The 12,254-nt window shown below is 46.3% G+C and overlaps 1 protein-coding gene across 2 annotated transcripts in view; it reads right to left on the bottom strand.

The window, feature by feature from the left end:
• Positions 1 to 12,254, bottom strand: part of GLP2R (glucagon like peptide 2 receptor) — a 41,242-nt gene that overhangs the window by 15,319 nt on the left and 13,669 nt on the right. For both annotated transcript variants that reach the window (XM_055396591.2, XM_088828458.1), the window contains exons 5-9: positions 10,174 to 10,280; positions 9,159 to 9,312; positions 8,578 to 8,737; positions 6,284 to 6,344; positions 3,624 to 3,693 (exon numbers count right to left, since the gene is read on the bottom strand). In XM_055396591.2, the coding sequence (XP_055252566.1) occupies positions 3,624 to 3,693; positions 6,284 to 6,344; positions 8,578 to 8,737; positions 9,159 to 9,312; positions 10,174 to 10,280 (552 nt within the window). The remainder of the gene's footprint in view (positions 1 to 3,623; positions 3,694 to 6,283; positions 6,345 to 8,577; positions 8,738 to 9,158; positions 9,313 to 10,173; positions 10,281 to 12,254) is intronic.

The following is a 12,254-nucleotide window of genomic DNA, read 5'->3' as shown; positions in this document are numbered from 1 at the left end:
TGGCTATGAATGTCAAGGTAACCCTGGACCCAGCCATCAGATGCTTGTCCATGGTAATCAGGGGCAGGTTGGCAGTCAGCCAGTCAGATAGTAAATGGTCAGGTTAATCGCCTCTCTCCCAAAGGCCATCTCAACTGAGAGCCTGGAGAGGATTCTAAGGAGTCACTTATCCTTCTGGTTCTGGGAGACCCACCACAATAGCCATCTGAGAAAGACAAACAGACATTTACATTACTATTTTTAATTACAATTATTGAGGAACTTTCCTGGTGGTCCAGTGGTTGAGAATCCACCTTGCAATGCATGGAACACAGGTTCAATCCCTGGTCGGGAAACTAAGACTCCCACATACCACAAGGCATTGCCAAAAAATGTTAAAAATAAAAATAAGTAAAATAGAAAAGACTTTAAAATGCCTCTATACAATGGAGAAAGAGCCCATAGAGATGGTGGTTGGGTTACAGTTAATGGAATAAAGTCTCTATAGACATTGAGCCAACACAATACTGATGTCCTTGTCTCAAACCACAGATTGAAAAACAAGCTGAAGAATCCAACATGTACCTGTAATTACTTGTCTTATTGGCCTGGGGAAAATCGATATTCAAAGCTAAGAGGACAGGGTTTCAGGCAAGAGGCTATGTATCCAGTCTGCAAGCCAACAGGGAGAATGGAAATTCCCAGCCAAGGAATATTTAGTAACAGAACACTTAAAGGCAAACTAAGTGTAACCGAGTAATTTATCCCCTTTAATGGGATATCTGTTTTTCATCACAAAGGGAAAACGTTGTGTCCTTGGCTTAGTGGCTTGTTGAACTTGGGCATTTTTCTTACAAAGTAAGCCTAACAGGGAAAGGCACATATTTCAGGGAATTAATTTCAACCAGGACTGTCTCGTAGGAAATGAAGGTTTGTGATGAGCGTGTTGATTCATTGTTCTTTGTGTCTTCCAGAGACCAGACAAGAGAAAATGGGCATCGACCACTGACATGTAATGAAACACCAGCCTAGTGGGTCACAGAACCCCCATCCATCCAGGGGCCCAGAACTCAGGGCTCAGCAGTCACAGGGGGAGGGGGTGGTTTCTCATCTGTCCACCGTCTGGAAAGGGGCTGAAGGAGGACATTTTTTTTAACAAGTTTTTTTTTTTTTTTGGCTGCACTGGGTCTCCATTGCTATGTGCAGGCTTTCCAAGTCACAGTGAGTGGGGGCTATTTTGTGTTGTGGTGCGCAGGCTTCTCATTGTGGTGGCTTCTCTCCCTCAGCGCACAGGCCCTAGGACATGTGAACTGTAGTTGCAGCTCCCAGGCTCTAAGAGTGCAGGCTTTCATAGTTACGGTACATGGGCTTAGTTACTCTGTGGCACGTGGACTCTTCCCAGATCAGGGATTGAACCTGTGTCCCCTGCATTTGTGGGCGGATTCTTATCCACTCTGCCACCAGGGTCCTGAAGGAGGACATTTTTGAAGAACCAAGCCAACTCCTGTTGGATTCTGTGACCAGACATGGGACACTTAGGATCCCAACCCTAGACAATACAGAATGCATTCAATTCAGTTCAGTTCAGTCTCTTAGTCATGTCCGACTCTTTGCAACCCCATGGACTGCAGCACGCCAGGCTTCCCTGTCCATTACCAACTCCCAGAGCTTACTCAAACTCATTTCCATCAAGTCGGTGATGCGATCCAACCATCTCAGCCTCTGTCATCCCCTTCTCCTCCTGCCTTCAATCTTTCCCAGCATCAGGGTCTTTTCCAATGAGTCAGTTCTTCACATCAGGTGGCCAAAGTATTGGAGTTTCAACTTCAGCATCAATCCTTCCAATGAATATTCAGGACTGATTTCCTTTAGGATTGACTGGTTTGATCTCCTTGCAGTACAAGGGACTCTCAAGAGTCTTCAACACCGCAGTTTAAAAGCATCAATTCTTCAGTGCTCAGCCTTCTTTATGGTCCAGCTCTCACATCCATACATGCTGCTGCTGCTGCTGCTAAGTCGCTTCAGTCGTGTCCGACTCTCCGCGACCCCAGAGACGGTAGTCCACCAGGCTCCCCCGTCCCTGGGATTCTCCAGGCAAGAACACTGGAGTGGGTTGCCATTTCCTTCTCCAATGCATGAAAGGGAAAAGGGAAAGTGAAGTCGCTCAGTCGTGTCCGACTCTTAGCGACCCCATGGACTGCAGCCCACCAGGCTCCTCCGTCCACGGGATTTTCCAGGCAAGAGTACTGGAGTGGGGTGCCATTGCCTTCTCCGAAAAACCATAGCTTTGACTAGATGGACCTTTGTTGGTAAAGTGATTTCGCTGCTTTTTAATATGCTGTCTGGGTTGGTCACAGCTTTTCTTTTAAGGAGCAAGCGTCTTCTAATTTCAGGGCTGCAGTCACCATGTGCAGTGATTTTTTCGAGCCCAGGAAAATAAAGCCTCTCACAGAATGCATACGGTCAGATGTACTGTTCTTGGTGATGCTTCTTTCGCACCACCCAGCTGTCGTGCTCAGATCTGGGTCTACAGGTTCGCAGGGGTGATTGTAGCAAGGTGGGGGGCTCAGAGTTTGATGTCATGTAACCCAAAACTCATCTGCCTCCCCGCCACCCCATCAGCCCCTTCAATCCCCTCTGCTGCTGCATAATGGACTAAAATGCCTACATTAGAACTACTCCTTTGGGTTAAAACACTCCATTCCTAAGAGCCCTGCTGAAGGAAGGGCACACCGAAGGTGAAGGATGGCTGGAGGGGGATTTCTCTTTCTTATCGGCTCACTCATTCATTCTTACAACAAGGAAGGATTCAATAAATACCTATGATCTGACTTGCTCTCATCATGAGAAGGAGAAGATGGGGTACAGCAAAGGAAAACAAGCCACGTGCTGCAACCACTGAAGCCCAAGCACCCAGATCCTGAGCCAAGAAGAGCCACCGCAATGAGAAGCCCGCACACTGCAACAAAGAGTAGCCCCACTCACTGCAACTAGAGAAAGCCCATGCTCAGCAATGAAGTGCAGCCAAAAAATAATAAGTAAATATATATTTTTTAAAGGAATGAAGGCCCTTCCTCTGCAAGGTCTCAGAGTAGCATCACCAACTGACTCTAACCCTCAGCACAGCTTTGGGTTGATAGTGATTGATTGTATTTTTTTTCCCCTCTAAAAGAAGCTTCCTTAGTCTCCCCTCTCTCCTGCTAATGGTGTTGAAATCCAGGCCCATAGCTTTGCTGTCCCTGGACTTGTCCATGACTGAAGACCCTGCAGACCCAGGGTTTGTCCACATCGAAGACAGCTGATAAGGGGTCACCGAGCTGACTACAGGTTTCTTTACATAGTCTGAAAACCCAGAGAGAAGGAGGCTTAGAGTGTGAGCCTGGATTTAGGTCCTGAACCAAAACAAGAAGTTTCTTTCTTGTGGGAGAGGGGATTATATGGCACACTTACTTCTGCCACCACACAACACCCAAGAGGAGTTTCTTACTTGTTTCTTCTCGTTCAACAGATCCAAACCACGGCTCAGCATCTTCATCTCGAGGGATATGGCCCAGGTTCTTTCTGAGCCAGAGAAGGGAAGGGGGTGGGGTCCCCCACAGCTGCTGAGCTCAGAGAGGGAAAAGGGTTGGTGGGGTGGTCCTCACCATTACGCAAAGCAGCATGGGTCCTCGGATGATCCACCAGATATTCTTATTCCTGTTGGTTCCCCAGCACCTAAGGCAAAGAGTGGGCAGTAAAAGACTTACAGGTGAGACAGTAAAGACCCCAAGCTTCCTGGAAGAAGGCTCACTTGGTGTGGGGAGGGAGGACTCAAATCCCTTCTTATTAGGTTGATAATGTCGACTTTTTTTTTTTTTTTTTTTGATAAACCAGGAAAGTGGTCTCCATGCTAACAGCTTGCAGTGTATCCTTCTGCACATTTTTCCATGTTCATACAAACATAAACTCTTCATTATATGGGCACACCTCATTTTCCTGTGCTTCACTTTGCAGATACTGCATTTTTTACAAATCGAAGGTTTATGGCAAGCTTGCACCGGGCAAGTCTATTGGCGCCATTTTTTCCAACAGCATTTGCTCACTTCATGTGTCTCTCGGTGTCACGTTTTGGAAATTCTCCCAATATTTCAAACTTTTTCATTGTTGTTACATTTGTTATGGTCGTCTGTGATCAGTGGTCTTTGATGTCACTATGGTCATTGTTTTGGGGTGCTGTGAACTTTGCCTATATAAAACGTTCAACTTAATAAATATGCGTTTTCTGACTGCTCCACCAACCGCCCATTCTCCCATCTCTCTCCGTCTCCTCCGGCCTTCCTGTTCCCCAAGACACAAATAGTGAAATTAATCCAATTAGTAATCCTACAAAGGCCTCTAAGTGTTCAGGTGAAAGAAAGAAACATAACTCTCTCTTGAAGTCAAATGTTAAAAACAATTAAGGTTAGTGAGGAAGGCATGTCACAAGCTGAGACTGGCTGAAAGCTGGGTTCTTGCCCCAAAGAGTTAGCGAAGCTGTGAACACAAAGGAAAAGTTCTTGAAGAAAATTAGAAGTGCTACTCCAGTGAATACACAAATGATAAAAAAGCAAAACAGCTTTCTGGCTGATCTGGAGACAGTCGGAGTCTGGAAAGAAAATCAAACCAGCCACAACATTCTCTTAAGCCGAAGCCTGATCCAAGCAAGGTCCTGCTGCTGCTGCTTCTAAGTCGCTTCAGTCGTGTCCGACTCTATGTGACCCCATAGACGGCAGCCCACCAGGCTCCCCCGTCCCTGGGATTCTCCAGGCAAGAATACCAGAGTGGGTTGCCATTTCCTTCTCCAATGCATGAAAGTGAAAAGTGAAAGTGAAAGTGAAGTTGCTCAGTCGTGTCCGACTCTTCGCAACCCCATGGACTGCAGCCTACCAGGTTCCTCTGTCCATGGGATTTTCCAGGCAAGAGTACTGGAGTGGGGTGCCATTGCCTTCTCCAAGTAAGGTCCTAACTCTCTTCAATTCTATGAAGGCTGAGAGAGCTGAAGAAGTTGCAGAAAAAAACAGTGTGAAATTAGCTGACATGGGTTAATGAGCTTTAGGAAAGAAGTCATCTCGATGACATGAAGTGCAAGGGGAAGCAGCAAGTGCTAGGTGCAGAAGCTACAGTGAGTTATCTAGAAGATCTAGCTAAGACCACAAATGAAGGTGGCTACACTCAACAACAGATTTTCAGGGTAGGCTAATCAGTCTTCTATTGGAAGAAGATTCCATCCAGGACTTTCATAACTAGAGAGGAGAAGTCAATGCCTGGTTTCAAAGCTTCGAGGGACAGGCTGACTCTCTAGTTAGGGGGCTAATGCCACTGGTGACTTTAAGTTGAAACCAGTGTTCATTTACATTCCAAAAATCCTAACTTGTACTAGATCTACCCTGCCTGTGATCTATAAACAACAAAGCATGGATGACAGCACATCCATTTACAATGTGGGCTACTGAAAATTTTAAACTCATTGTTGGAAACTACTCAGAAAAAAAAAAAATCCCTTCAAAAATATTACTGCTCATTAACAATCCACCTGGTCACACAAGAGCAATATATGAGAATATTTGATCTTAGTTCCTGGACCAGGGATCAAGCCTGCATACCCTGCACTGCAAGGTTGATTCTTAACCACTGAACCACCAGGGAAGTCCCTGTTTTGTTTTTAACTTCTGGATTTCTTATTGTGCATCTCCTTTCTTCAATCTCACTTGAGACATAAGAGTCAGGGACACACTTTTCTTGTTCTTATGTTCCTATCTTTACACATACCATTTTTTCAGTCTTAACCCAAGAGCTCCGATGAAGATAAGCAATGGGATTTACGTTGTTTTTATGCCTACTAGCATAACGTCCATTCTGTAGTCCATAGATCAGGAAGTAACAGATGAATTACTACAAATCTTTGATTCTTTTATCTATATTCTTAAGTATATTCTAGATGGCCCAAATGGAAGGGAGTGGATATTCTCTTTGGGAAAATGATGTATTTCCTTCCATTGTGGCCTATCTTGGAATGAGGCTTCCCAGGTGGCTCAGTGGTAAAGAACCTGCCTGCCAATGCAGGAGATCCAGGAGATGTGGGTTTGATCACTGGATTGGAAAGATCCCCTGGAGAAGGAAATGGTAAGCCGCTCCAGTCTTCTTGGCTGTGAAATCCCATGGACAGAGGGAGTCTGGTGGGCTGGAGTCCATGGGGTCGCCAAGAGTTGGACACGGCTGAGCACACAGCATAGTACATCTCGGAATAACTAGCTTATGGAAGTGTAAAAAGAGGTGAGTTACCTACCCTGTATTCTCCAACTGAGCACGGGCAATGCTCCAGGGCACAACGAAGAGCACCGGGAAGGCTGGGAGAAAACATGGAAATGGAGTCAAGGGCTGGTTGGCCAAACTTCCCTACTGGCCACCCCACTCTGATGGGCCAAGTACACCTGGTTAAAATTATAAAAAACCAAACATCATAGAATTGTGGGCTGTGAGAGCTGGAGAGACCTACAGATGGCACAGAGCCATCCATTTTTTTGGGAAACCAGGAGGCAGAGAGGAGAACAAATTTGCCACCTGTCACAAAGTAGCTTAGAGTAAATCCAAAGACATTAATCAAGCTTCCTGAATCCCAGGCCAGAGTTCAGTTCAGTCACTCAGTCATGTCCGACTCTTTGCCACCCCATGAATCACAGCACGCCAGGCCTCCCTGTCCATCACCAACTCCCAGAGTTCACTCAAACTCATGTCCATCGAGTCGGTGATGCCATCCAGCCATCTCATTCTCTGTTGTCCCCGTCTCCTCCTGCCCCCAATCCCTCCCAGCACCAGAGTCTTTTCCAGTGAGTCAACTCGTCGCATGAGGTGGCCAAAGTATTGCAATTTCAGCTTTAGCATCAGTCCTTCCAATGAACACCCAGGATTGATCTCCTTTAGAATGGACTGGTTGGATCTCCTTGCAGTCCAAGGGACTCTTGTCTTCTCCAACACCACAGTTCAAAAGCATCAATTCTTCAGCAATCAGCTTGCTTCACAGTCCAACTCTCACATCCATACATGACCACGGGAAATACCATAGCCTTGACTAGGCAGACTTTGGTTGGCAAAGTAACGTCTCTGCTTTTTAATATGCTATCTAGGTTGGTCATAACTTTCCTTCCAAGGAGTAAGCGTTTTTTAATTTCATGGCTGCAATCAGCATCTGCACTGATTTTGGAGCCCAAAAAATAAAGTCTGCCACTATTTCCACTGTTTCCCCATCTATTTCCCATAAAGTGATGGGACCAGATGCCATGATCTTTGTTTTCTGAATATTGAGCTTCAAGCCAACCTTTTCACTCTCCTCTTTCACTTTCATCAAGAGGCCTTTGAGTTCCTCTTCACTTTCTGCCATAAGGGTGGTGTCATCTGCATATCTGAGGTTATTGATATTTCTCCCGGCAATCTTGATTCCAGCTTGTGCTTCTTCCAGCCCAGCGTTCCTCATGATGTACTCTGCATATAAGTTAAATAAGCAGGGTGACAATATACAACCTTGACGTACTCCTTTTCCTATTTGGAACCAGTCTGTTGTTCCATGTCCAGTTCTAACTGTTGCTTCCTGACCTGCATACAGGTTTCTCAAGAGGCAGGTCAGGTGGTCTGGTATTCCCATCTCTTTCAGAATGTTCCACAGTTTATTGTGATCCACACAGTCAAAGGCTTTGGCATAGTCAATGAAGCAGAAATAGATGTTTTTCTGGAACTCTCTTGCTTTCTCCATGATCCAGCGGATGTTGGCAGTTTGATCTCTGGTTCCTCTGCCTTTTCTAAAACCTGCTTGAACATCTGGAAGTTCACGGCCAGAGTTAGTCCCTCTGATTACTGCAACCTCAACTTCCCCAAGAATCTATGGCAGCAAGAGCTCCAGATTTCATCCTGGAGATTTGGTTGGCCTACAGACTGAATGTTTGTGTCCCCCAAACTCATTGAAGCCCTAACCCCTAGTGTGATGGCATTTGAAGAAGGGACCTTTGGAGGTAATTAGGTTTAGATGGCGTGTGTGTAGGGGCTGGTCATCATGATGGGATTACTGTCCTTATCAGAAGAGACCAGAGAGCTTGCTTTCTCTCTCTCTCTACAATGATATGAGGCCACAGCAAGAAGGCATCTGTCTGCAAGCCAAGAAGAGGAACTTCATCGGAACTCAACCATCCTGGTGCCACAATCTCACACTTATCAGCCTCCAGAACCTTGAGAAATAAACGTCTGCGTTTTAAGCCACACAGTCTATGGCATTTGTTACGGCAGCCCTAGTAGATAATACAGTTGGGGACAGGTTAGGAAGAATGTCATCTGATTCTACCAAAACCTTCCCAATTTTTGAACGTGTGTATTGGGTCCACAGTACATATATCTACATAAATGTACATGTAGGTGCATGCACACATGTGTACATACACGTGCACACGCGTGCACACACACACACACACTACCCCTCTCTTCAGAGTCTCTTGTCATTGAGGAATTATCTATCCCAGAAACCTCCCCCCAACTCCAACCAAAAGCACTACTGGGCTCCCATGTCCAGACAGATCCCCAGTTCAGGTCACTCACCCCAACCCACCAGCAGGTATCTGGGCCACAGCCGCTTTTCTGAAAGCACTATGGGCTCCAGCAGTGTGTGAAGGTAAAGGCCTTCGACGAGCAGCCACGAGTAATTGGCACCCACAAAGTAGTGCAAGAGGACCTGAGCTGAGCGGCAGGAGGCAGAAATCTGGAAAGGACAGAGCAGCCAGGGTGAGTCCAGGGTCCTCAGCATCTGGACCACAGAGGAGCAGGGAAGGGCCTCCCCACAAAGTCCCCACCACTGAACTCCCCTCTCTCTCAGACACCATAGTTTTTTTAGACACAGCGCTATTGCACACTTCCTAGACTACAGCACAGTGTACACACACCACGTTCAGTGTTCTTGTTATATGCACTCTCTGCTCTGCTTAGTCGCTCAGTCATGTCCAACTCTTTGCGACCCATTCTCGGGACGTCGGCTTAACAAAAAATAAATCTGGTGATGTATCTCTTACCAGAAAGACCGACACCCCTTTCTCTCTCTCATCCACTCCCCAGCCTCACCCTCCTGCTCTCTGAGTCCCGGGACTGATCCTCCAGGTAGAGCCCAGGGATGAGGAAGCACATACCTCCGACACGTAGGACAGCCACTCTCTCTCACTGGTGGGCTTCTTGGAGTAAGATTTGTAGAAGATGATGTCTTTCACCAGCACAGCCAGGGCTCTCAGGATGAAAGAGGCAAACAAGTTCATGTGGATGTAGTTACGTGTGCAGTGGAGTTTTCTGCACAGGGAGAAAACCAAGGGTCTTCCCTCAGAAAAGAACAGCTCAGACCAACAGGCGTGGGCCTGAAACCTGTGTATGTGCCACCAAAGGGCACAGGTTCAGAGTGTAGGCTGCAGAGCTGAATGGATGGCGTAAAGGATCTTACCTTTCTCTGCCTCTCTTACAGATGAGGAGGATAACAGGGACTGTTTTATAACATGCCAGGCTACGCTCCAAGCTATTTGCATGTGGATGTACTTAAGGGCATCCTTTCTCCTTACAGCCACTTACACCACAATCCCAGAGCAGAAGTGCCAGAGGTGAGATTTAGATTCAGAAACTCTGAGGTCCATATATGGCTCTCCAAGACTCTACTCCCTCTAAGAACATGAGCACTCACCGCAAAGGCTACATGAGGATTCAACCAGTTAATGGGTGAAAAGTGCTCACACAGCACCTGGCACTTAAGAAGTACCCAGAAAATGTCAACTCTCATGACATCCCTCACCCATCTGGAGCCTCCAGCGCCAGCCAACGTAAAACTGCATCCTTGGTCTCTCTAGGCAAAAGGGCCCTTTAGCCTAGGAGTTTGGGCAGAGCTCACCTAATCCAAAGAGACAAAGGCAGAGTTGGGAGCCCCAGATTCCAGTCCTAGATATGCTTTGCAACCCAGGGTGACTCAGTACCTCTCCCTGGACCTCCCAGATCCCTTCCCTTTGCCTACAAAAATGGGATGGATGGACTGGAGACTGTCTCAGATCCCCTCCAGCTCTGACGAGCCATGAAATCACCCAGCCTGGTCTCCTGCCTTCTCAAGGGAGCCAGTGAGCACACGCCTGGATACCTGCCTGAGCACGTGCAGGCAGCAGTTCCACTCACCGAAGAAACAGGAGGAGGGTGAGAGCCAGGAAGAGCGAGACGATGGAGAGGGAGTAGCCCACCGTGTACAACAGCTGCAGCGTCGACAGCAAGGCGCGGTGCTCAACCTGAACGCGGAGGAAGAGCAGACACGACCGGTAAGCCAGGCGGCTACGGTGTCTAGCCCCTGGACCCATGCCCCCGACCACCAACGGTCTAGGTTTGAACCCGTGGAGAGTTGTTGACACTGTAGCCCTCTGGCTCATCTCAGAGTTCAAGGAACCTTCTTGATGAAGAACCCACCATGGGTCTCACCTCCATGGTTGGTCCCACCACCCAGCAGTGATGCACCAAGATTCACGATATCCTAAGAGAACTGTGCCCAGGACCAGAGGGTGCCTTGAGAACGAAGACAGGTTCTTTGCTCCTGGATGTGCTGTTCCTAGAGTGTAGGGGCCTCGTAGGGGCCTCTCTCTCTGGAAGACAGGGCCAGGTTTCCATCTGGATGTCTCCCTCCTAAAGTAACTCTTCTTAGACGATCCCTTAAACAAAGACCCAGTTAAACACTGGAATGTTTTCTGAGTCCCAGGATAGCCCGATGGTGAGCCGAGGATAGTTTACTGGAAATTCTGTGGGATTTTCTAATGGAATCTCTTCTCACTCAATCCATTGTGCATATAGCCATCAAGATTATGTTTCTGAGTAAATTTTTGCACAAGAACCCACAATTAATATATATTATCTGCTAGATTATGCCTAAACTTCTCTGCCTAACCTTAACAGAAGTTCATCAGCTTCACAGAAGTATAACTGGGATACAGCAAACTGCACATATGGAAAGTATAAACCTTGGGGACTTTGGACATGACTCTCTCTCTGATGTCATCACCGCGTTCAAGACAATAAACATTCCCATCACCTCCCCAAAGTTTCCTTGTGACCCTTTGTAATTCATCTCCTCTCGTTGTTTCTTGCCCTTAGAGACAAGCTGGCATTTTCCAAAATGTTTACAAATGGAACCTTATAAGTACTCAGTTTAATTATTTCGAGATTCGTCCTTGCCAGAGCTTGTGTCTTAGCTCATTCCTGTCTTGTTGCTTTTGTCGTTCAGTCGTGTCCAACTCTGCGACCCCATGACCTGCAGCACGCAGGTCGCTGTCTTTCACCATCTCCCAGAGACTGCTCAGACTCACGTCCATTGAGTCAGTGACGCCATCCAACCATCTCATCCTCCCCCTCTCCTCCTGCCCGCAATTCTTCCCAGCATCAGGGTCTTTTCCAGTGAGTCATCGCTTCACATCAGGTGAGTTTCGGCTTCAGCATCAGTCCTTCCAATGAGTATTCAGGGTTGATTTCCTTTAAGATTGACTGGTTTGATCTCCCTGTTGTTCAAGGGACTCTCAAGAATACTACTCAGCCAGCATTTTTTGACAATATGGATGAACCTCGAGGGTATTATGCCAAGTGAAATCAGTCAGACAGAGAAAGATAAACACTATATTATTTCACTTGTATGAGGAATATTAAAAATGAACAATCAAAAACAAACAAAACAAATGACCAAACCAAACAAAAGTAAACATGTATACACAGAGAACAGAGTGGTGGTTATCAGAGGGGGAGAGGCAGGGGGAAGGGTAAATTGGGTAAAGGAGATCAACTCTATGGTGATAGATGGAAAGTAAACTTTTGGTGGTGAGCATGCTGTAGGATTTACAGAGGTAGCAATACAGTGTCGTTCATGTGAAACTTAAATAATGTTATAAACCAGTATTACTGTTAAGTAGTATTCTATTATGAATATACCATGATTTACTTATGCACTCACCCATTGATGGACTTTTGGATTGCTTTCAGAGTTTAACTTTCACAAATAAAGTTGCTCTGAAAACTTGCGTACAAGATTTTACATGGACACAGGTTTTCATTTCTCTCAGATAAATATCTAGAAATAGAATGACAGGGTAGCATGGTATATGCTTTAACTTCTTAAGAAACTGCCAGACTGTTTTCTAAATAAGTTGTATCAATTTACATTCCAACCAGAGTGCCAGCTGCTCAAGAATTGGCTAACATTTCCTGCAATCAGTCTTATACATTTC

This window comes from Moschus berezovskii, chromosome 20, assembly GCF_049115385.1.
Source record: "Moschus berezovskii isolate FMDL1 chromosome 20, NW_MosBer_1.0, whole genome shotgun sequence".
Lineage (NCBI taxonomy): Eukaryota > Metazoa > Chordata > Mammalia > Artiodactyla > Moschidae > Moschus > Moschus berezovskii.
The sequence above is the reverse complement of the archived record's forward strand: the minus strand, read 5'-3'. Positions and strand labels throughout refer to the sequence as shown.